We start from the raw sequence: 24,977 nt of genomic DNA on the forward strand, positions 1-24,977 counted from the left end.
CCATGCACACTTGACAAGATTACTCTTGTTTCAAAATGCATGCCCCATGCCCAAAAGCAGACATATGTGGTACAATTCAGGCAACCCTTATATAACACGACCTCAGCTCCTAGATTTCATGAACAACAAAAATACTTCAAAACAAAAACCACTATAAATTGTATACAATTTATACAAAATACAATTTGTACCAGTCAATTTCTGAAATGCATTGATGTGCGCCTGTGTGGTTTGCATGCCATCAACCACATCATTACCCTTTTTTGCATGGTAAATTTTGTCAAAAAACAGTCAGCACTTTTTCAAGTTCAAACAATATACATTCCAGCAAAAAGGACTTTTCAATTTACACCAATATTTTTATTAAATTAGGATGTTAAAACCGTTCATGTTTTACATGTGCCAAGACTGGGACAATAAATCAAAAAGCACTTAAAATATGAACTTGAATCACCTGCAAGTTATACACATGTTGAAAATGACACCTATACTGTTTGGTGATTAAAACAATGATTACAAAAACACCGCACATTTAACATATGCAGGCATCTTCAAAGTTTGAATGACTTATAAGAGAATCAATCAACACAGAATCAAGTCAACCTCTCAAACACGAACATGAAGCTGTAGATCAAGCTTCAGTTTCCAGTAAAACCAAACGTATATCTTAACGGGTGACTGCCGGCTGCCGACTGCCGGCTGCCGACTGCCGAGTTAAACTTCCTGCTCCACTTACTTTCCCTCGCAAATTGCAGGCAACACTCTTGATTAAAATTGTACAACCTCGAGATAGCGACAAAGAGCAATTAATTTCCCTTGTCTCTAGCGCTCCCACCAGGTGTATATCAAATCACAACATTTTCACTGCGACTTCTTCAAGAGTTTAGCAATAACTGAGACCCAACTATTCTTTTATATTGTTCTTTAAAAATGCATAAATTTGCGGCCAATTTTACCATTGCATAACTGCTTCTATTTTTTAAGGTAATAGTTACTGCACTGCTTCACGAACAAAACTGTTGTTTGCGCATTTAAAGCATACTAATTGCTGCACCTGCATGTGTTACTGTGTATGTAAAAGAAGATACGGTTTAAAGCCAAATGGCGTATTCTTTTTAATAACAAGAACTGCGACGCTCATGTCAAGTTCTCATAATTTCTGAAAACTTTGTTACGCCTGGTTGCACAAAACTCGTTTCAAAACCGGCTTTGCGTACTTACAAATGTAAACAAACCGGTAAGAATGCAGACGCAGCTGTAGTTTCTTCCTTTACGAATTTACTTGTGTATTGAGTCAGTCGCGTTACTATAGGCATGACTAGCTAAATGCGAGCCACGACCCAGAACGAAAAACTCAATCCAATGTTTTAAATTAATAGGGCGCTATTGGGTTGTTTGTGCCTTGTGGAGTGTTTGAAATTTTGAATATCGATCGGGTTATGCCACACGACTGTAGTGAACGAAAGAAACGTACACAACTCTCATTTGTATCGCCGTTTCAGTTATTGTCTTTGGATAAGTGGAACATACATGGCGCTTTGCATTTGTTCCGTAATTGATAAGGGATAAGGTTTTGTTTATGTTTAAAATCGTTTTAAGACAGTATTGCATGAAGTAAAAAGTGAGTGTTTGTTTCATTGGTCTGAAAATTAAAGTGTAGTTGCCGACAAAGTTGTGGTGAAGATTTGATTAAATCTGTATGCTGTCAGACTACTAAAGAGATCTTCTATAGAAGATATATTTATTAGGTTATTAGTTTGCACTTGCAGGCATATGTTAGGTTTTTTCAAAGTAAAGTGAGTGACATATTTAGACATTTGATGCTTCTTGTCACCACTAAATAAGTGTATTTTATTCAATAAAAGCTAATAAACACTTCAACATGACGGTAATATATAATTTGTGTGTGCATTTTTTTTCAATGCTTCATTACTCAGTTCAAAATTATGCTGCATTTGCAATATTAAAGAAAAAAATTGTTTTTTTTTAGGAAAACCCCTTAGCCCTTACTTGTGTGTGGTTGAAACTGCATTGGTGCCATAATGATATGTCCATCATCGAGTGATGAGGAGTCTGACCTTGATAATATTGAGGAGGAGATTTCAACAATTACAATAAACACACCCAAGAATCCCACAAGGTCACCTAGCAAGACTGACTCCTACTCAGTCACTTCAAACCAGGTAAACTTGTCAAATTTGTCATTGACTGTTTGATGACGATGTACAAAAAATTAAATGTGGCTCCCATTACCTGCCTGTTGTAATTTTGTTGTTTGGTTGCGATTTTAATGTGGTTATTTATAAAGTTAAAATAAATTGGTGCTCAATAATTACAAAAATTGTAAAAAAAAGATTTGATAACAGTTTTGTGGTAAGGTTATGTTTTTTTAATTGGTAATTTGTTTTCTGTAACTTAAATGTGTGTTTTTAGGGAAGTAGCCAATCCTCTGTTCGTGGTGTTTCACCATCACCATCAGTTACAAGTGAGGATGCAGAAGCCAAAGCCAGACAACATGAAGAGGAACAAAGAAAAATGAAACTTCAACTTTATGTGTTTATCCTTCGTTGCATATCCTACCCATTTAATGCTAAACAGCCAACAGATATGGCCAGAAGGCAAACTAAGGTAATGCCAATTTGTTTCAAGGTCTTGGTTGGTGCATGTAGATATTGGCAAAATAATACAATTTTTACTGTAATACCTGACTACTTACATTAGGTATGCTGTTGGTTTAAAACGTGTAAACTTAAAAGTGATGCGAACGTAAAATATTGCCCTATGTGGTGTGAGAAATATTGAAAACAAAAAAATTGGTATTAGTTTTATTGATTCGTCAGTGGCTTTGAGAAGTGTATGATGAGATAAATTATGTGCCTAGTTATAATTTATTTGATTCATTTTTCTTGTACATGAGTTTTCTTGCCGTTGTCACACAGACTAAAAACTTGTAAACATAATATTTGAGTTATTGACAGTTTTATGAATGTACAAATATAGATGTTTGACCTATATATATTTTAAAAGTGTACTTCAACAAACATTGGTTGTTTCAAAAAGTTTTTATTGAAAAAAATAAATTGTGGATTTATTACTGTTCAACTGTAAGCATTACCAGTAAGCAAACGCAAGGTGACCTCTAAATCTGACTTATTGATTTCATCAGCGACAATCAATAATTTGCTGAAAGTGGTGTAGGTCCCAATGGGATAGTCTAAAATTTGAGTGGTGATAAGCTACATTTGGTCTTTTTACCAATTTGTCTTTTGTTGCCTTGTAAATTATTTATTATACTTTTGCTTCATATACTCTCTCAAGCCTTATTTGCATGCAACATTTGCGTTATGTAATGGTTTTATGCTATGACATGAACCAAATTAATTACGCACTATGTGGTAATCAGGGTGTTGAATCATTACATGTGGAAATTGAAGATTCATTAACCTTTTGTGTTGTACTTTTAGCCTTGCAGAATGTTATTCAGTGCATTGTGATTTTTAAGTAACATTGATATGATGACATTGATTTCCATTTTAAAATAGATGTACATTTACTTTTAACTAGTTTGGATTGCAACTGACAAGAGCAATGAACTGCCAAAGCGTATGCATTAGGGAACTATTGCAAAGCTTTATAAATTAATTATGTAAACAAACTGTTCATTACACTCTGCTCACAGGTCAACAAACAACAGCTTCAAACAATTAAAGATCGCTTCGGGGCATTTCTTAATGGGGAGACACAGATTGTGGCGGACGAAGCATTTTGCAATGCGGTTTCTAGTTATTTTGAGGTAAGGATGTTTTGCTACTGCGAATCTGACACTACAGTTCAGCATTTCCTCTATTGTTCTAGCACTAATCTATCATCTTGTGTTGTGATGGTTCTTGTTAAGCAAGGGATTGTTATGGCACCCACGTTTATTTGGCAGCACGGGTTTCTGCTTGAAATGGCATTTGAAAGATTTGCATACACACATTGATATGTCTGTGAATGTTACTGCACTTAAAATCATAACAGTCAACTGTATGATAAACAACACAGTCCTTGATTTAATATTTCATATTTTAGCATTGTTACCATGAAAAAATATTTAGAAAGAATTGTGTTTTAGCCAAGTGCTGCACTATTATCATATCCGACGCATGAAATGCTAGTAAAATACAAATCATCAAAATGCTATGATTTTAGTTCCAAATGCACCCGGTTTACTTTATTTTTTAATGCACAAAAACCATTAAATTTTGAAATTTATGTGACTTTCTTTAAAATTTTTACAGCCAACTGTTACTTTTTTCCACATAGGTGTTCCTCAAAAGTGACCGTGTAATGAGAATGGTTCATAGTGGAGGGTGCTCAGCTAACGATTTTCGAGAAGTCTTCAAAAATAACATAGAAAAACGAGTCAAGGGTTTGCCAGAGATTGATGGGTTAAGCAAGGAAACGGTAGGTTGGCTTAAAACCTGTGACCTTTACCATCTCTATTTACACAGTGAATATGATATTAACACATATTTGTCTGATATTCAACTGCAGAGTTTGTCAATGATTTTGTCTCATTTTTCTGTTGCCTGCAATGGAAGATTTATCCTTTCTTTTAAAAAATAATAGTGAAAAATCTAGATATATGAACTTATTCAAAATCTATGAACTTATTACTGATTTTTTTGACAGCATGTTGCTAGTTTGCATAACGTTGTGTAATAATACAGACCCAAACATATGAAATATTTGTAATGTTTCAATCTCCATGGATGTGTCCAAACTCACAACCAGTTAAAAACACTTGCTTTACACTTTAAAGGATTTTTATATGCATGGATTTTGTATGACAATTGTTGCATCCTTTATCAACAGATTCCCCAGTTAACAATTAAAAACATTTTTGTTCCTCCCCAAGATACCACAAAGTATATGCTAAACCATACAAATATCAACTGTGTCTATTCAAAAACCACATCTACAAAATAAAGTAAATTCCTCCCTGGTTGGGAACCACTAAGTGTTAGCTAAACAACAACTTGCACATTTAAAGTGAGAAAAAAGGTATGAATCTGGCATTTGTACTATATTTTTAGGTGCTATCATCATGGATGGCAAAATTTGATGCCATTTACCGAGGTGATGAAGATTCACGTCGACCTGGAAATCGGCTTCCTGCTTCTGCTGCTTCAGAGTTAATACTCAGCAAAGAACAACTTTATGAAATGTTTCAGAATATTCTTGGAATTAAAAAGTTTGAACACCAACTGCTATACAACGCTTGTCAGGTAAATGCTTTTTGCAGCTTGTGAAGTTGTGTGATTAAAACTAATCAGTGATAAACAGAAGTACAGTAAACCTTGGTTAATCTTTGTATTTTTGTTCAAAAAAAATAAAAAATAAATTACATTTTTTTCTTTTTGGCATACATTTTGTTTTATAGCTTCGGCATTGCAAAAACCAATGCATAAAAATGCTACATTTTTGCAATGTACTAAATTTAATCATGTTTCTTTGGCAACAGTTGGACAGCTCAGATGAACAGGCAGCTGCTATTCGTAGAGAACTTGATGGAAGAATGCATGCTGCCGACAAAATAGAAGGGCAGAAACGCTTTCCAAGATTTTTCCGACGCAGTAGTGAAAATGAAAGCCACTTACAAAGTCAATATATTGATGAGCTTCGGTCGCAGGTTGGGTTTCCTTTTATGGTTTGGCTTTGTTAGTGTTTTGTTTTTGTTTCTCAACCTTATATTTAGACCTGTTTGACTGTCATGTACAAGTAGAAAATAGTACATCCGATGCATATGTATCACATGAACTTTGAGCATTTAGTAATTATGTCATATTCATTTGACACAGAGCATTACTTAGATATTTGGTTTATAAAAAGAAAGCTATGGCATGTAATGAGTTTGTAACTGTCTGGACTGGCATCATCTTTAATACATATAAACAACATAAATAGAAAAAATGGAATCGAAACAACACTCAGTTTACGGATTACCAATTCTAAGTAGGGATGCGCCGAGCCGAGCCAGAACCCGAGTACTCGGTACCGAGCATCGCTGTTTTTGATGCTCGGTGCTCGGCCGAGCAGTTGCACAAACTGACCCGAGCATTAAATTTGCATCCATGCCCTGCTAACATATGTAACTAGTGTTCTAAAGGGTGTCTATGAACAAAAACGAATGATTTTTCAAATGCACTAGATGGTGGAAAACGCGTACTTAATGGGCATGTACAAATGGGCATTAAAACACCGCCGGTGACGTAAGAGGCCTTGTAGAGCTAAAACGTAGAAAGGGGATTTTTTGTGACGTCATAATGCACCGAGCGTGCTCGGCCGAGCACCGAGCATTAAAGTGAGATGCTCGGTGCTCGACCAAACAGAACATTTTCAGTTTTGGCACATCTCTAATTCTAAGCTCTTGAATTTTAAAGTTTGTTTTAACAGTTCGAATTGAAATAGGCACAGTTGAAACATTACTCCTTTATGTTTCATGAATTTTTTATCACTTGGCATTGAATTTGACAGGCAATGTCTGATACTATTAAGTTTTTATTTAAATTGAAAAGATTATAAAAATGATTGCTTCAATCCAACAAAAGTGCCCAAGTCTTTACTTCAACATGCATGTGTAACTGCAGTCTTACTGTACAGCTTTCAACAGGCTTTGCATTGCAAATATTTGCCAATATGGACTTATTTTCAGGTGAACCTACTTATGGCCAACCTGGAATCACTACCAGTGTCTCGTGGTAGCAATGAACGCTCCTACCCTTTACGAGGGTTCCGCCGGATTCAGGCCTCCCCCATGTCTATCCTGGATAACTCAAATGAGGAAGAAGTTTCCCTTTCCAAAGCCGATGTTACATTGCAATTTACACTGGAGGTATGTTACACTATTTATACCTTATGTTGGGCTGTGTTGGAAATCCTATGTATGTAAGTTTGTTTTCATGGCCCAGTAAGAGGCAACTTGTTCAAGCGCTAAAAATTTCATGCTATAATTATTCTCAGTTTAAGCAAATATTGACATGAGCATGATTTAGGTACCATGATGTCATGTTTCTATTCTTTAAAACTGTAACATTGACGCTTTCAGCTTTATGTAGGCAAACTTTTTACAACAGATCTTCACAGGAAGAAAGTTTATTTGTGATTTTTTGGCAGTTATTATTTTACCAAGTCCAATTGAGGTTTTACACTGTCAATTTGTTTTTGTTTTTTGGCACAGTTATGTTTGATTCTAGTGGATATGTTTCTTTATTGGCAGAAACGCTTTCATACAAATTAAGATTATTTTATTGATTTTTGTTGGCAATTGGAAATTGAATGATGTTAATTATCCTGCAGGTTGTGGTAATTGAGGTGCAAGGACTCAAGTCCCTTTCTCCTAATAAAGTTGTTTACTGTACGATGGAAGCTGATGGGAGCGATAAACTGCAGACTGATCATGCCGAAGCATCGAAACCTGTGTAAGTTTATGTCTGTCCTGCATTGCTGATAGAAGATTGTAACACAAAAAGGTTAAAAACTTCTTGCATGCTGATTATAGTTAAGTGAAACTCGAAATTAAATTACCAAAATAAACAATTGGCAGGAATATTTCAAGTTATTGATAACAGATTGGGATTCAGAATGCAATGACCAGAAATTTTTAGCAAATTTATGTATACTGAAATTCTATGCATTTTTTATGTTTAGCTGGGACACTCAAGGCGATTTTACCACAACACACCCTCTGCCTCAAGTGAAAGTTAAACTTTTTACTGAAAGCACAGGAATGCTATCAATTGATGACAAGGAGTTAGGCAAGGTGACAAAAATATGTTCTAATTCCAGTTCCTAAATTCTAGTTAGGTCAGGATTTGTTTTGCAGAAACTTTGTTTCTATTAAAGTCAAATTATTCCTAAATTTTGGATGTAATCGTATGCTATTTTATGTAGAAAAGCAATGCTTGGTAATTGTTTCTCAAAGCGTTTTCTGACAGTATAAGAATTTTTCTTACTATTCTACAGTGTAACTGCAACTTTTGTATTCCATCAATTATTCCCTCCTTTTCCCTAGGTTGTCATTCATCCCACCCCGAACAGCCCCAAAACACCGGACTGGTACCATATGCAAGTTCCCAAGAACAGCCCTGATCAGCAGGTTTCTATTCTTTTTTACACAAACTTAACATTTGTGGGAGAGGTTTCGGCCCACAAGCTTCATTTATAATTGATGCCAGATTCTAGCTGACTTTGTGGCCAGTTAAGTATAAGTACAATGGCTTTGGTGGCAGTTTGTCTGGTTGGTTTAGGATTTTCAGCCTATTTGATGTTTCCACATCAATATCATGATAATTCATATCATATAATTGCGATTTTTGTATAAATTTTTTCATACAGATTCGCATAAAACTCACTATTCGAATGGACCGGCCACTAAACATGAAGCATTGTGGGTATTTATGGGCTCAAGGAAGGACTGTTTGGAAGAAATGGAAAAGGAGATATTTTATACTTGTTCAAGTACGTTACAACTGTTTTTGTCAGAAATGGCCCAGATTCTAACATGGTTGACATTTTCTTAATAAACACAGGCAGATATTTACACATGTTAAATGGTCATTACAAAGGCCCTCATATATTTTATGACTTCACCATAAAGTTTATTGCTTCCTATCTCCCATCTGTTCATCTCAAGGCATTTCATGTTCTTACTCAGAGTGGCCTATTTACGAATTTTATACTAAATTGGTGTTACTTAACTTTGGAATATTTTTGCCTTGTATTTTTTTTACCATACCCATTCCTTTTGTTTAAAAAATATATTAAAAACAATATTGAGTTAAAATTTGATTGTATGTTGGTAGAAGGTCACATACTCACTAACCTATTATAAGTTAATTTGCACATACATTTGCTGGGTTTAAGAAACACTGAACCAAATAAAAAATCTTTTTAAGGCCAGATCAGTACAGCCTTGAAATTGACATATATTTTATCATAGGTAAGTCAGTACAACTTTGCAATGTGCTCGTATCAAGAGCGTAAAACTGAACCAAATGAGATGATGCAACTTGACGGCTTTACAGTCGACTACACTGTACCTGAACTTGATCATGAAGGCGGAAGAGCATTCTTTAATGCAGTGAAAGAAGGCGACTCTGTCATGTTTGCAAGGTGCTTGCATAGATTTAAATGTGCTATGGGCTGACTATACTTCTTTCTATTGGCAAAATTTAAAATTGCAACTGTAACTATATTCTCAACCCCTATGCTGCCATTTTTGTTTGAAAGATTAGTTTTAGTTGGACTATTATGACGTAATTTAAAGTCTAAAACTGTCATATTCCTAACCCATTGGCTTTATTTCTAAATCTTAAAGCTTTTAAGTTCATACCCATTGGCTTATCTCACTTAAAAATGTTTCAAATTGTGGTGTCAACTATAGAATTATTTTATGTTGACTCTTGAAAATCGACACCACATGCTTTGTAATTTCAGTGACGATGAACAAGACCGCATTTTGTGGGTTCAAGCTATGTACAGGGCCACAGGGCAGTCCCACAAACCTGTTCCACCAACACAAGTTCAGAAACTAAGTGCTGGAAAACATGGACAGCTTGATGCTCCCATTACACAATTTTGTAAGTTTACTATTGCACTAATGATGTTCACATTTTTATTGATCAAATGTGGATTTGGATATGGATTGAAATGGTTTAAAAAGCCATTGGCAGTACGGTTACTGTTATCCCTTTTAACTATGAAGCAATAAAAATTGAAATAAGAGAGTTTACATTTTTATTTGAGAGTTTATTTCTATTATTTTTTGAGTCAAAAAAAAACATGAATCCACAACATTTCATCATGTGGATTTGAAAATCCATCTACAGTATTAATGTTCACTGTTCGTCCTTTTAACTCTGCTGCAAGAAAAAAAATGTTGGGGCAAATAGAGAGGGCTTAACTAAGAAAAAAAAATTCATTGATTTGGTTGTCAATGTCATTATAATAACTAGAGATGTTTTAATTGAATTCTATTTGAATGAGAAATTAACATTGCATGACTAGTAAAATACATATTTATCAGACCTTCACCATGTGAAACTTTCTACTACAAATTAACTAGTTGAATACCCCCCAAAAAATGTGACATCAGCAAAAAAGAAAATCGCAATGAACTAAAACAGGCCCAGTTTTGTACAATACCTCATTTGGCCTCGAGTATAAAAAATAAAATTTGGGTTTCAAGCACTTCGAAAGTGTTTAAACTGCCCCAACTGCTGAATTAAAAGTAAATGTTCCTACTCAATGTTTTTCATGTGTTGCAATATTGCATAAAAAATCCTTTATTTACAGATGCTGATCGTGCTCGAAAGCATGGTATGGATGACTTTATATCAGCTGACCCCTGCAAATATGACCACTCAAGTTTATTTGAACTGTTACAACGCCTTACACTGGACCACCGACTTAACGATTGCTATTCATGCCTGGTGAGTGAGGGAAGATGTAATAAACATTGGGACATGCTACTGAATATTGCATGGCATTTTTGTTGCGCAACCGAGTTCTTGCGACATGCCATTGCCTCAAAGATTGACAATTGAATATGCTTACAGCAATGAAGCTAATTTCTTGAAAGATGTATTTGTCATGCAAATATAAACACACACAAAATGTATATTTTAAGTCTACTTTTTAAGAAACTCATTTGTTTTTATTTTTTTGAAGAATTTTTTGCTCCGAACACATTAACTTTTTTTTGCTTTCTAAAATTTACTCGAAACCATGTCAGATTTTTTTCCTCTTTTTAATCAATTTACTCCTGTTTGAAACAACTGCCTCAAGTTCAACTTTTAACATTACAGGGATGGTTTTCACCTGGACAAGTATTTGTATTGGATGAATACTGTGCTCGTTATGGTGTCCGAGGCTGCCATCGTCATCTTTGTTATCTGGCAGGTGTGCAAATCTTCTGCTTTCATACAATTTTATAGTTATTTCCACATAGAAATATATGTATAAACTTAGTATTGGCAAATGTGTATATTTTAATTTTAGTACTGATATCAAAACTAAATATGATTTTATGTTTTTGTTCCTTTGAAGTAGTTTTGCTTTTGCTTAAATTATGTACAAACTTCGCACTAACTGCAGATCTTATTGGAATTGTTAAGTAACATTTTATGTCTTCAGTTATATTAAAAATAAGATACATTTAGGACTGTATGTCGTTTATATTTACATTGTAAACCACAATCTTTGTCCTTGATCAAAAGATGTTTGATCAAACACTGAGAATTTTGCACACAAAGGATAACAAAGCAAAATATAGGTAACATTGGAACACTATATACGGATCTGTTCATAAGTTTAATGGTGAAAATAACGGCCCAAATAGACGTTAAAAGCGACATGCTTTATTGTTCAAACGTTTCGGCAAATGCTCATGCCATCATCAGTGATATGAAGGCCACATCAATTGCACCCATTTATATACACTTTAGTCGCATAAAAGAATGATAAAAAGGTGCGAACCAAGCGTCGCAAAAAAAAACGATAGATAATCGCTTGGTTCGCACCTTTTTATCATTCTTTTATGCGACTAAAGTGTATATAAATGGGTGCAATTGATGTGGCCTTCATATCACTGATGATGGCATGAGCATTTGCCGAAACGTTTGAACAATAAAGCATGTCGCTTTTAACGTTATTTGGGCCGTTATTTTCACTAGGTAACATTAGTTCAACGATTTTCGTCAAATTTTGTAATATTTGCAGATCTACTAGATAGAGCCCAACAAGGTCTTATGATAGATCCAACCCTCCTTCACTACAGCTTTGCATTTTGTGCCAGTCACATTTATGGTAACAGGTATGTAACCTTTCTGGTGTGATTAAACATATTGATTTTGAATATTTGTGCATCACATCATATCCTGTTATTCCCATGATTGCTGACATGGGGTGCTCTCCATAAACAAAAATGTCGTTAATATTTTCCTTGTGGCGTGTATGATTTTTTTGTGTAATAATCAGTTGTTATTTTGTGTGGTAGGTCCCTATAGATTGTTTGAACCAAAAACTATTTGTGTGCACCTACATTTAGTTTTCTGTAAATAAAAAAAATGCTTAATTTATGCGACAAAAACTGTACTGCACAAAAAGTGCTGTCTGTTCCAAATATATCAGCGAACCCTTAAGGTGACACATGCCAATTTACTTGTTATTTCTATGTGTTAATGACCTCGCATTTCAACGTTTTTCTAAATGATAGTGGTTCGTGCCAGCTGATATCAATACAAAAAGAGAGCAGAGTGTTTTGTGCATGTAAGGCTGCATTATATGACAATGGCTTGATAAAAACTGAAAACTAACAGTTTATTAGGTTAAATTGTTACTTCAATATAAACACGCAAATCGGTTTGGGTGCCATGAAAAACCACGTCGCTTGTAAACCGGTGGCACGCTTGCCAGAGGTCTCCGCCCCCTGACTTTTAATATAATACATTCCATCAAATCAGAGATGGTAAACTTTAATACAGCCACATTAAATGCCATGACAAATTTATTTTCAATCCATCTGACAGTATGTAACCACCATCAATAAATGAATATTTAATTGACAGACCTGATGGTATTGGAACTGTCACTCTTGATGAAAAGCAGAGATTTGATGAAATCCAGGATCGTTTGCGAAACCATCTTATGCATCAGATCACCCATTTCCGATATTGCTTTCCATTCGGTCGACCGCAAGGGGCACTAAAGGCCACACTTTCTTTACTCGAAAGGGTAAGAGATAAGACTTATTACTAATGCAATAATATTTTGTTGTGGTATATATTCCTTTTTCAAATACGTTTTTTTTTCTAGTTGGAGCAATACTTAGATAGTCACATGAAAGTTTTGTGAGTGTTACCGAAATAATGATGTATGTGTGTAATGTGTATTACAGTAAATATTTATGGTTTACCTTTCCTGAAGGGGATACAAATTATTTTCGCTTGGGACCTGTTTTTTTCTGCTTTCAGGACCATTTATGGTGGAAAATGCTAAATAAATATGGTGACCCAACAAAAATTGGATAACAAATGTATATCCATTAAAGGGATAGCAAATAGTGTATGTGATTAATCGTTACATAAGTAGTATAAATAAATTGAAAATATTTGTATGAAAACCACGTTTCTCATTTTAAAGTGTGATACTATTAACTTTTCAAAACTGTATTTACAATTTGAAAACGGAGAATTTTTGGTTTCACAGTCTAAAATGTTAAAACTGACGGTATTAAAAACTGCTATTGCAACGTAGGTGATGATGAAGGACATAGTGACACCTGTACCTGCTGAAGATGTGAGAGCCATCATCAAGAAATGTTTAGAGGAGGCAGCACTTGTCAACTATACTCGTGTTTCTGAGTATGCAAAAGTGGAAGGTATGTTGAAGATCTTTTTCAGAGTGTAATTTCTGCAGGTGGTTATTTTTCGCTATATACTTGCACCAGAAACTATTCCACTGCCATTATTAGTAGGGTTTATAAACTTTTTAAATTTTGAAGATATGCTTACAGTTACTGTCTATAAAATTGTCCACAAAATAGTGTTTTAAGGTGGAACATTGTTTTAAAAATAACCTAACGATGTATGTATGTGTATTTGCTAAGTATAAACATATTAAACAATCATTTTTTCACCATTTAACCATAACGTGACAAATGACTATTATCAATCAATTAAAATAAAATTAATGACTCAAAGAAAGCATTTTATGACCTCCTGGTATCACACAAGTGATGGGCAAATTACATTAAAAAAAGAAATACAAACAACTTTTTGTCAAGCCATAACGTCCTATAGCCACTTTATAAAATATGATCTTGATTGTTATAGAACCTCCTTTACTGCTAACAACCTTTATCGTCTAATGTGAATACATTTTGCTTCAATTTCATTTCAATAATCCACTTACATCCATTGCGATTTGTTCTAATTAATTGCTTTGCATGGTGGCTGCTTTATATCAGTCGTTTAACAGCTTGATAAAAATGTTTTCTGCTAATTTCATGCAAGCTTCAGCTAAGAAACCTCAAGCAAAGACCAATGGCAACCTCAATAACAGTATGTTTGCAATTTGATGTGTACATGTTTTTTTCAAATCACCTTGTTTGTTTATTTGCTGCATGTTTTGTTGATAAAAATGATTTTTGATTTTCTTGGGGCAACTAACGTTTAAAGAACTGGTCTTCCAAAAGGCATGTGTTCTGTTTTGCAAATTGCTATGTTTTTCTACATAGAAAGTTCCTATGTTTAAAATGGTAGTTTCTTTGTTTGATTCTCAGCATTAGGAATTAGATGTGTTGATAAACATTTTGCCAAACTGCTGTAGTTTTTAGACTCGGTTTTCACAGTTTCCAAAATACAAGCATGAAAAAATATCACCTGATCTAAACTTGATTTTAACCATTTGCATTGTTTTCCTGCATGAAAGTCAATATATTTACACATGGGCACAAAAGTATCCAAATACTTTGTGGTGTATAGTAACAAACAACTTATAAACTAGGCAGATTGTTTTTTAACCATTCATAGATTCAGTATTATTTTCTCAATAAGCTGAAACATTCCTTGGTAATAATTAACATTTGCCCTTTTTGGCTGTGTAGAAAGTATAGACCAGGATGCAACCAAGCGTCTTGAAATCACTATCCACCTTGCAGAGCTGTGTATGGACGTTTTACAGCAAAATGAAGAACACCATTATGAGGTAAGCTCCACGAAGCGGTGTCTTTCTAACAAAAATGTGTAGAAATGAACTTGATTACATGAAATCCTGTGACATGTAATTTCTAACAATTTGTGCACTGTGTCAATTAATCTTAAAAAATCAGTACAGAGGAGTGATTATGTTGTCAATCAACACTGCAGTGTACTTCCTCTGAAAAAACAACTGTAAATTGATTACTACAGCCCAATGGCAAATGTATATTGGTCACTAGTTGCACTGTGCTGTGGTTAATGTTATGATTTATCATTTTGATGCTCAATGGTAATCAACCGATTGTGTTTTCATGTACAATCAGGGAAAGGAGGTAAGACATGATTTTGTGGACTTGTGTTGCACGCTGGTGGGAATTTCGTAGACTTTTGATGTTGTGTGCTGTGGGGTGTTTTGCATTTGAAACATATGTGAAATATGTTAAGCTTTATCTGACATTGCTTTTAAGCGGTTCAAATGATAACTGTTTATCGCAAAGTTACATTTATTGCATATCGAATCTTAAACTGTAGCCTGTCGCCAGCTGGGAAAAGATTTTGTTTATTCTCAAAAAAGCTTGGCTAATTGGACTTTCTATTAACCAAATGCGCCTCAATAGGTCGGAAAGGTCATTTAGGTGCTTGATCCATTAAGCTTTATTTGAACATATAAAAGGTCGGTTCTCTGATAAGGTAAATATCAACTGCGCTTTTGGGGGTGGGCCGCTTCAAGTCAATTTGCGGCTTCGCTTTGACCATGCTTAGGCTATAAGCTATGGACACTTGCTTTAGTTAGACACATCAACGGACCTTGCTCTTTGTTCCTTAAACCTTAACTCAATTTTTTATGCAATGTTTAAAACAATGTTAAAAGCTGGACCCAAACCCTTTTTTGAATCTGTTTGTAAACATTTTCTCCTATTTGTGGAACAGAGTTTGCTAACCCGGTGTTGAAGCTACATTTTTATTGTTTGCATACCTTCTTGTTTTACACAACGAAAATATACTCACAGTGGTGTGTAATTGCATGAAGACATTACAAAACTATGTTTGTGCGACTACAAATACAGCTAAACGAATTCGTTTGCACCTTAGCCGTAGACTCATGTAAAACTACGGTGCAGTTTACCTTGCATTACATTAAAGATTTGAATATGGCAGGCGTTTGCGTGGTTCAGCGACCTCATGAACGAACACTCAGAAATATTCTGGTCTCTGTTCGCTGTGGATATGGACGCTGTGTTGGAAAAACAAGCTCCCGACACTTGGAACAGTTTTCCATTGTTTCAACTCCTCAATGATTATCTAAACAGCGACAGTGAGTAACCTTTGGAATTCTTATAAACCACAGTTGTAAACCACCACCGTAGTGTTTCAAAAACTTAATCATGATTTACCTTTGTACTGTCATGTACCGTTTGAGGGTAAAATTTACACCAATGTTTCTCCAACACACTTAAAATTCGCCTTAAAGTTATTATTACGCTCTAATGGTTAATACCTAACACAATATTTGTTATTTTCCAGATGGTAAACGGTTTGGAACCTCAGACTAAATAAATTTAATAAGTTTTAAATTTTATTAAAATATAGAAATTACAATGGACGTAGCAAACAGCAGTGAAACGAATTTAAAATGAAAATGGGTTTTGCTACCAAACAAGGCTGCAGTAGTATTTCAAACAAATCAAATTGGAGATCTAATTCACTTGTGATGTGCTATTTTCTTCTTTAAACCTTATAAAAAGGCCAATTTACTAGCAAAACTTGCCTGCAGTTGCCTTCGTCAAGAATTGCGTTTTCCAATGTCAAACTTTATGTTGTAATATTAAGCGGCAATGCATCATATTTTCGCTGAACTTTTTTGCTTTTCTTGTTGTAGGTAACTTGAAATCAGGTAAATTTCACTCCCATCTGCGCGACACTTTTGCCCCGCTTGTCATTCGGTATGTGGATCTCATGGAATCTTCAATCGCTCAGTCGATTCACCGAGGATTCGGCAAAGAGGCTTGGGACGCAAGCACGTAGGTTTTGTAAATTTACTTTCGAATCCATAATAATCACAACGACGCTAATTCGTGATAGTGGTGTATCATAACGAACTTCGACTTCGCAAGCTATTCGTGTTACCAAACAGTTAATATTAAACTAACGGTTTAAGTAAAGTTTTTCGATTGCGCCAGGTTTCGTGTTTATTAAATTATAGTTTTAAATCCAGTACAACTTTGGTTTGACGTAAAACTAAATAAATATACCGAACGGTTTCCATTATAGTGATAACAGATTTATAAACTATCGTATAATTGAATGCAATTGGAATGCAGCCGTCCTCCTATGTGTTTTAAAAACTTTTCAGTAACATTAAAAGATCGCAAACTCAAAGGAGGAAACAAACTAGAAAAAGTAACGTTGCAAATATCTGTCTGGTAGCATCCAGCTTTACAAAGCAATAACGTGACGGTAAAATTTTATTTAGTACGAACCCGATCAATGTTGCGAACGACGTGCTTTGGAAACTCGACGCACTTCAGTCGTTTGTGGTTGAACTTCACTGGCCCGATGACGTGTTTGCTTGTCACATCGAGCACAGGCTTAAGCTGATGGCATCAGATATGATACAAAGCGTTGTTACCAGGTACACGTGCTAACAAACAGATACTTAAAGTCTCATAAAAGTACTTTGATGATATATGTCATCGGCAATCAGAAATAAAGTAATGTTTTTGATTGCATAGTTCATGGTTTTAAAAATTAAAAAAAGAAAAAATACATGTACAAGTATCTCGGTGTACAAGATTAAAGCGTTTTGTATTAATATTATCGCAAGGGCAGTCAAACATTTGTATTATGATTGATGCTAAAGTAACATACAACAGCACCACTAAAATACACGTTATATTTATTTATTGCGGTAATTTTTCAACAGAACGATTCAGCGTTTCACAACAATCCTCAACGCTTGTCGAGTTTCGTCGGATTTTGTCGTAACTCATCAGCTGTGCGCTCTCATCAACGTTGCACTTGAATGCAGGTTAGTGCACGAAATACCAATGTTCCTCGATATAAAAGAACGTGTGAAAACTCAAGCTATTCACAAAAAAGCGCATTATAGGCTTCACTGGTGTATATCGTGTGTATAAAAAAATGTTGTTAACATTACAAATTGCAAAATATTAAAACTACATGTAAATCTAAAATAATTGCTCTACTTAATATTTTTATACTTTTTTTACGATTCACCGATGATGTGAAGCATACATGCATATGTCGTATGTGACTAATAATACAGACAACATACTAAATCAGTTATATGGATTACTTAGCACTTGCGATGTTTCTCAACTTTTTTGCCATTTTCGTTTTTTTCTCCAGAAAACAGTCTGAAAAGATTTGTGCTTCGGGTCACGATCCATCGGGCACACACCACCTTTACCATGTTGAGGTGGAGAAAGTTCTGGACGACGCTTTTCAGCAGATCGAGGGTCAGCTCGTCGAACGTGTAAGCAACATTCGCTATTTGTATTCGTGCATTGCTTAAAACTGGGTAACATGGCTTGAAATCTGACCACCATTCAGGACAGTGTCTCCCAGCAAAAAAAGAGTAGAAAACATAAGTTGGTTTTCGATTTACCGTTGTCTGATATTCATTTTTTTGAACAAATGAAAAACTTTATTGCGGTTTAAAGTTTAAACGAACATATGTTTTTCCAGTATTTGTTGGCTTGATATGCCTACTGGCAAAATGAGTGAATATTTTTGCCCAGACCCAACAAAGGCCCAAAATTGCCGATATTTACATGGTTCCTGTACAACTTTAACCACCTACCACCAATTTGAAATTAACTCGTATTAAGAGAACTATTTTGTCAATAGATTGAACGCTTGAACTTAATACTTGACTTTATGAATTGAGTATTAAAAATGCTCTACAAAACAATATATATTCGTTTACAGTTCAACAAAGTTCTACAAGCGGTGCTGAACAAGCTCTCCCGTTACGACGAAGGCTCTTTCACGGTCTCACTCTTCGGTTTGACGGTGCGTTAACAGACGTAATCCCGAATTGTTATTGACATTACAAGGTCGTACACTTAATGCCAGCTGTCGACGCTTTCAATTTTGTAAATTCAAGATTTCTCATTGATTTTTCTCGCATCGACCACCCTGACTTAATGGGGGCTTGCAAAGGACTTGTCTTTAAGTGTATTTTTTCTGGTATAGCTGAATTGCGACGATCAACCTTGTTGACTGTAAATAGCGTGAATTTAAACTGATTTTTTTCACAGAAACCCGGCATGGAGTTGGCCGCCAATTACACCAGCTTTACACGTTGCAACCAGGATGTTCTGAGGGACAAGATTAACGATGAGATGTTCGTTGAACAAGTCTTCAGCGTATGTTGACTTTATATGTAAATACTTATAATAATAGGCAGCATATACAATTGTCAATGCCTGAAGACCACCGTTTTATGTCAAGAAAATTCAGTGTGAAAAACCACTAAATCTGTCGCTATATTTTATTTGTTTTATCAAAACAAATGCATTTCGCTATAAAAAGCATCATCAGTGTCTAAAAACAAAATAAAAAGCGGGATAAAAGCAAAAAATACAAACAACACACAACCCCAGACTAACCGCAAAAAGCCTTTCCTCTGTCTTACAGGAAAATGCAGACCGGCAGGTATGGCGCTGATTAAAACCACGAAACAAGGCGAGGAAAAGATAAGGGCGCAAAACGAAAAAAACAAACACGATTGTAACAACAAAGCGATTGCAGTCAACGAACCGCAGGAAGGACCATCGCTTGAACATTTATTGTGGCCCGTTAAAATTAGCCATTTGTTTTCACAAACGTCCAATTTTTCAGTCCGAGGTTCCTCTACAAAAAACACATTATAACATTGTGCAATACCTAACTTTTTTTGGAAAAGTCGGAAATGTTTATTGTGGTAGTGCTGAAGAAGGGCCGCGCGGTCACCCCCTACACCAGGGCTACTCAATTAGTTTTGTGAAAGGTCCAGACAGAAAAGGTAAAAATACCAAAGGTCCAGACACATCTGTAAATAATGCGACATGTCTTAGCCAACTTTGGTTACAGGTAATGAGGAAAATAGTGGTACAAAATTAACACATTTCTTCAAGCCAAATGTTTCTGTCAGCAAAACAAAAGCTTGAATTGGGCACTGACCATAAATTAAGTTTTGGCACGACGACATACACAATACAGTTTATCTAGTTTTGCAGGATTACTTCCTAAGCCCTAAGGTAGTAATTCAAAATTCTGTTATTGCGTCATAGATACAATTGTGCGGAAACAATCGCCGTTTCGTTAATAGTCTATTGGAGTTTGGAAATACTTCATGCTTCTACCTCCTAGCAGTACTCCGAGAATCGCTATGCGGACTCGAGTTAACTGTCGCTACATAGCAACGATCAAGAAAGTAACACACAATATAGCGTATGTGGCCGCAATCAAAAGACCGTCGGGGTCCAAATCCAACGCCCCAAAGGGCCGGATTTGGACCGCGGGCCGCCGTTTGAGTAGCCCTGCCCTACACTTATGTCGGACGTCCGCCAAACAGCTCGAAGTGAATTCCATCGGGTCGAAAACTTATTTTTTGTTTGGCCAACATATTGTTCTTCACACACCAAACACGTGGCAACATATATTCCGTATTTACGACACGAAAGTTGCTGACGTAAGTGAAACAGTCTTTGCTGTGATCGCAAGTCAGTCACCGGAAAAACCATTGATTTGGATTTGCCGTGGTGACCGCACAGCGCGCATTTGCCACAAGGATAAGATCCTGTTTTATGATCTGCTGTTTCGTGCGCTAATATTTTGTAACGCATCAAGGCAGCGCCTTTCCCGGTCGGTCAGTCGTAGAATGTTGGTGAAGGAAGTAGCCCAAACAATTCTTTTTTTGTTCCGGTGTCTGGAAGTTGGGGGGGCAAAACGTTCCTTCCGTTTTATGTGTTCTTTCTCACGGTAAATCACACCCATGACGTGTTGTACTATACTCGATGCAGTAAAAAGTGAAAACGTTTACCTAGTCAAGTGAATTTTGTATACTTGCCTTGCGCTCTTTTAATTGCAATACAGACTTTTGTTCGCGTTAGCCTTGACACTCGGTAGTAAATTTGTTTTAATCCAGGTATAACGACTTATTAACTGAAGTTCACGGTTTTAAAAAAATGTGCTTCCGTACCTTTCCGAAGCCATATACTACATTCAGTTTCAACGTTTCTCCCTATAAATTGTTGCCCTCTGTTGACGGTCCGGTATTATATTTTGGCCAAAACCTTTACAATGAAAGGCCAAGGGTCGGCTTTGGGCATTGCCCGTAAATTCTTGAGGTTGTTTCGATCAAAAGGTTGATCCCAAAGCCAAATTTAGCAGAACACTGCATCTTTTACACAGAGCTGGTACAACGCAAGCACGAAGCTCATCGCTGATTGGTTAACTGAGCGATCCGAACTACAGCTTCATCTTCACCAGCTTAAAACTCTCATCAAAATCTTCAAGAAACTCTACCAAGACTTCGAGTTGCAGGGCGTAACTGATATTCGTACGAAAGACTTCGAAAGCGTCCATAAACGCCTCACTGTAAGTGAAATGTCATTTTACATCTCTTTTTCTTGGTGTTTTTTTAAGGAATGGCCTAATATAATTTTAAAAAAATATGCGAGAAACAAACTCGCATGGTTTAGTTTTGGAACAAATTGTCTTTCCATGGTTATTATGGGTCCCCTTCCCTGAAGGGGACACATATTGATTTTACTCAAAATGTTTTTGTTTTTTTTCTTTATTTTTCTTCTCCCCAAAGTTTGTCCGACTCGTTTTTCCATCAAATCCTTGATGGATTTGGATGAAATTTACACAGATGGTAGATGTAGTTATGTAGATGTCCATCCCACTTTGTTTTTGTTGATAACCCCAGTATTTACCCCGCTAGCCCCCTAAAATGGGTATTTTTCCCCGAAGTTTGTCCGACTCGTTTTTCCATCAAATGTTTAATGGATTTGGTTGAAATTTACACAGATGGTAGATGTAGTTATGTAGATGTGCATCCCGCTTTGTTTTTGTTGATAGCCCCAGCATTTACCCCGCTAGCCCCATAAAATGGGTATTTTCCCCCGAAGTTTGTCCGACTCGTTTTTCTATCAAATGTTTGATGGATTCGGCTGAAATCTACACAGATGGTAGATGTAGTTATGTAGATGTGCATCCCACTTTGTTTTTGTTGATAACCCCAGTATTTACCCCGCTAGCCCCCTAAAAAAAATTTTTTTCCCGAAGTTTGTCTGACTCGTTTTGCCATCAAATGCTTGATGGATGTGGCTGAAACTTATACAGATGGTAGATGTAGTTATGTAGATGTGCATCCCACTTTGTTTTTGTTGATAACCCCAGTATTTACCCCGCTAGCTCCCTAAAATGGGTATTTTCCCCTGAAGTTTGTCCGACTCGTTTTTCTATCAAATGTTTGATGGATTCGGCTGAAATTTTCACAGATGGTAGATGTAGTTATGTAGATGTGCATCCCACTTTGTTTTTGTTGGTAACCCCAGTATTTACCCCACTAGCCCCTAAAATGTTTTTCCCCCGAAGTTTGTCTGACTCGTTTGCCATCAAATGCTTGATGGATGTGGCTGAAACTTATACAGATGGTAGATATAGTTATGTAGATGTGCATCCCACTTTGTTTGTCTGGATAACCCTAGTATTTACCCCGCTAGCCCCCTAAACAGGGTGAGTTTGTAAACAATGTCAGAATTGGCTAAAAATTGGATAGCTTGTAAAGTATGCCAATTATCGTTATTGCGCCATTGCAGTTCGGGGGTTGTTAACAGCCCTTTGACGTCAGAAACATTAACGGTTGTTGCTCAAAACACCACTAGTGGTTGAAATTGTAAACGTTGGCAGATTGGACTGAAATTTTGCAGTACTATTGATTGAGTCATTGTGGTTTCCTACTTTTAAATTTGTGTGTGTTGAACCTCCATTAGTTATCCTACTAGCCCCCTAAAATGAGTGTTTTAATTTAAATTGTTTTTACTCCATATAGCATATTTAAATATGCTCAGTACCAATCACTGTGTTTGTCTTCATAATACCAAACTGACTCATTGTTATCTATTGAAATGGATTATCTACAACTTTGCATGTGTGGGGACCCATGAGTTTTTGCTTGCAGAAACAACCAAGGTTATAAAAGACGATGGCTAATATGGGACCCAATACAAATAAGCATAGGAAGTATATTTATGTTTTAAAATAGATCATAGTGTATGTGCATGGACAATATGTGCTAAGCCACCCTTCTAGTTTTCTCTACGCGTATTGAGGCTAATTTGTTATATCTATTGTACCCAGCTCATACGCTTACTATTTGCCGTAAAACTCAAACTCCAACGACTAAAGTATACATCTTGAAGTTTGGCTTGTGCTTTATGGTGCATTTTTCCACACGTTCAACTTTTTGCTTATCAGGTTGAAGAGGCTACCGCGTCTGTAACCATCGGTCCGCTTGGCAACAACATCACAATGAAAGAATCCGACGACGAGATGGACAGCGACTGACGTCATCAACACGTGACGTCACCTACTGCAAATGTGGTTATAAATGTGTAAAAGCAAGGCAAGCGCTTTTAGCCGAGACGGCCCCGACGCTAGATTTAGTTTGCAATGCTATCAGTTCCTTCTGCCCTACCACAAAGAAAATGGTTTCTCAGTGGTTTGTTTGTTAATGTACTGATTCAGTTTTAAAGTGTTACTACCAAGTACTAAAGTTGGTACTACGATACATAACAATACTTTAATTGCTTTCAACTCATAAGCTTTTGTTCTTTACCGTTGACTCTATTTTACCAGCATATTATGTGTCGCTCGTAGCAGGTACACTCCAACTTTTTCGTAGCTCTTGGTTCGTGATGGCCATACACTGCCACAAAACCCTTTTTTTCTGTTTTCGCTGCCATACTCAACATTGGAAAACTGTGTCCCTGTAGCCACTGTAAAAGTTTCGGCATTAATTTTTTACCTGTACACACAAGCGTTATTGTGAAGCACGCGTTTATTTGTGTTGTTGATTCAAATTCTCCTGATGAAAATATATACGTAGCTAAAGTGTAATGTAACCATCGGCCATATCATGAAGCAACGGACTTGCGCATGCGTGCTGTAAAACATGTTGTTGTGAATTCACGGTTGTCATTCAGGTACATTTTAGCTTCTAAGTTCGTTTTTATTGTGTAAAGCACCTAAACACAGCCGAACTGCGTCAAGACTTCACTATTCTGTAATGAGCGACCTTTCAACGGTTGCAATTTCTTTTATTGTATATTTTTCGGCGTTTTAAACTGCCTACTAACATAACAATATGTTTGCACATAGTTTTCCTTTTTGCGTATTATGACAGCAATGCGTTGCTTTGTAGTTTTTTAATCACGAATATGCGGTAATCATGTTAGGTAATATTTCAACCAAGTATGCTGCCAGCTGTGGGTTTAAGCAAAGGCGGAATACTTTGCAATCTGTATTTTAGCCCCAATTTGGTGCCACTTTTTCATATGCTGTTAAATCACAACATTTTTGTGTTCTTACCTTTTTGTCCCATAACCACGTCAACTTTATGTAACTATAAACGACATAAAAACGAATCTAAGGTGTTGTATATTTCAAAGTGTTGTTTCAACGTGTAACATAGCTTTGGTGTTCTTCTCATTTCACTCAGTATTTATTGAAAATCTTTGCAAAACGTTTTGTTTTAACTTTCAGAACACATACAGTGAACTTTAACGATGTCCAACTGTTGCTGTAACATTGTAATTCTATATTTTTATCGTTGTAATGTAGTGTTCACTTAGAACACAGTATTTTGTTATCTGTGCAATTATCCTGATCATTAGGTTCCGTATTATGACCGTTGTCTTCATCGTTACATTTGCTTCATGTTGCACATTCTAGTATTTTTCTAGCTCTGTAGCCTAATGCTAAATAAAATATAATCTATACCCGATTTAGCCTGCGTTGAGTCAACTCAATGTTTATCCCCAATTAACTAGTGCTGGGTAAACGTTTTAGGTGGCTGGAGAGATCTTGAGTGTCCATCGCGCTATGTCACAACAAAACGGTATTTTGTAACATTGCAAACAAAAATTGCAAAGCACATTTTCATTACAGATTAGTCCGGCTGCTTGGCAGGTGCTAACAAAATATGCGGCCAAGTGC

General features: G+C 36.0%; 1 protein-coding gene across 2 annotated transcripts; it reads left to right on the top strand.

Moving 5' to 3' along the window:
- Positions 1 to 1,982: 1,982 nt before the first annotated feature.
- LOC145222711 (calcium-dependent secretion activator 1-like) lies at positions 1,983 to 24,765 on the top strand. Of its 2 annotated transcripts, XM_080088890.1 has the most exons (30): positions 1,983 to 2,183; positions 2,434 to 2,628; positions 3,680 to 3,793; positions 4,306 to 4,446; positions 5,079 to 5,270; positions 5,507 to 5,674; positions 6,698 to 6,877; positions 7,342 to 7,463; positions 7,693 to 7,804; positions 8,057 to 8,140; positions 8,380 to 8,502; positions 8,984 to 9,156; positions 9,481 to 9,623; positions 10,339 to 10,475; positions 10,851 to 10,944; positions 11,764 to 11,857; positions 12,612 to 12,777; positions 13,300 to 13,423; positions 14,058 to 14,105; positions 14,651 to 14,751; positions 15,068 to 15,076; positions 15,903 to 16,059; positions 16,624 to 16,765; positions 17,218 to 17,376; positions 17,668 to 17,772; positions 18,114 to 18,240; positions 18,696 to 18,779; positions 19,028 to 19,135; positions 21,165 to 21,350; positions 23,238 to 24,765. In XM_080088890.1, exons 1-30 carry the CDS (start codon positions 2,043 to 2,045, stop codon positions 23,325 to 23,327), a joined length of 3,819 nt encoding a protein of 1,272 aa, XP_079945016.1. In that variant the 5' UTR covers positions 1,983 to 2,042; the 3' UTR covers positions 23,328 to 24,765. The 2 variants fall into 2 exon arrangements, with proteins under 2 accessions (XP_079945016.1, XP_079945017.1); XM_080088891.1 differs by lacking the exon at positions 15,068 to 15,076.
- The last annotated feature ends 212 nt before the right edge of the window (positions 24,766 to 24,977 follow it).

This window comes from Phallusia mammillata, chromosome 4, assembly GCF_965637545.1.
Source record: "Phallusia mammillata chromosome 4, kaPhaMamm4.hap1.1, whole genome shotgun sequence".
Taxonomy (NCBI): Eukaryota; Metazoa; Chordata; class Ascidiacea; order Phlebobranchia; family Ascidiidae; genus Phallusia; species Phallusia mammillata.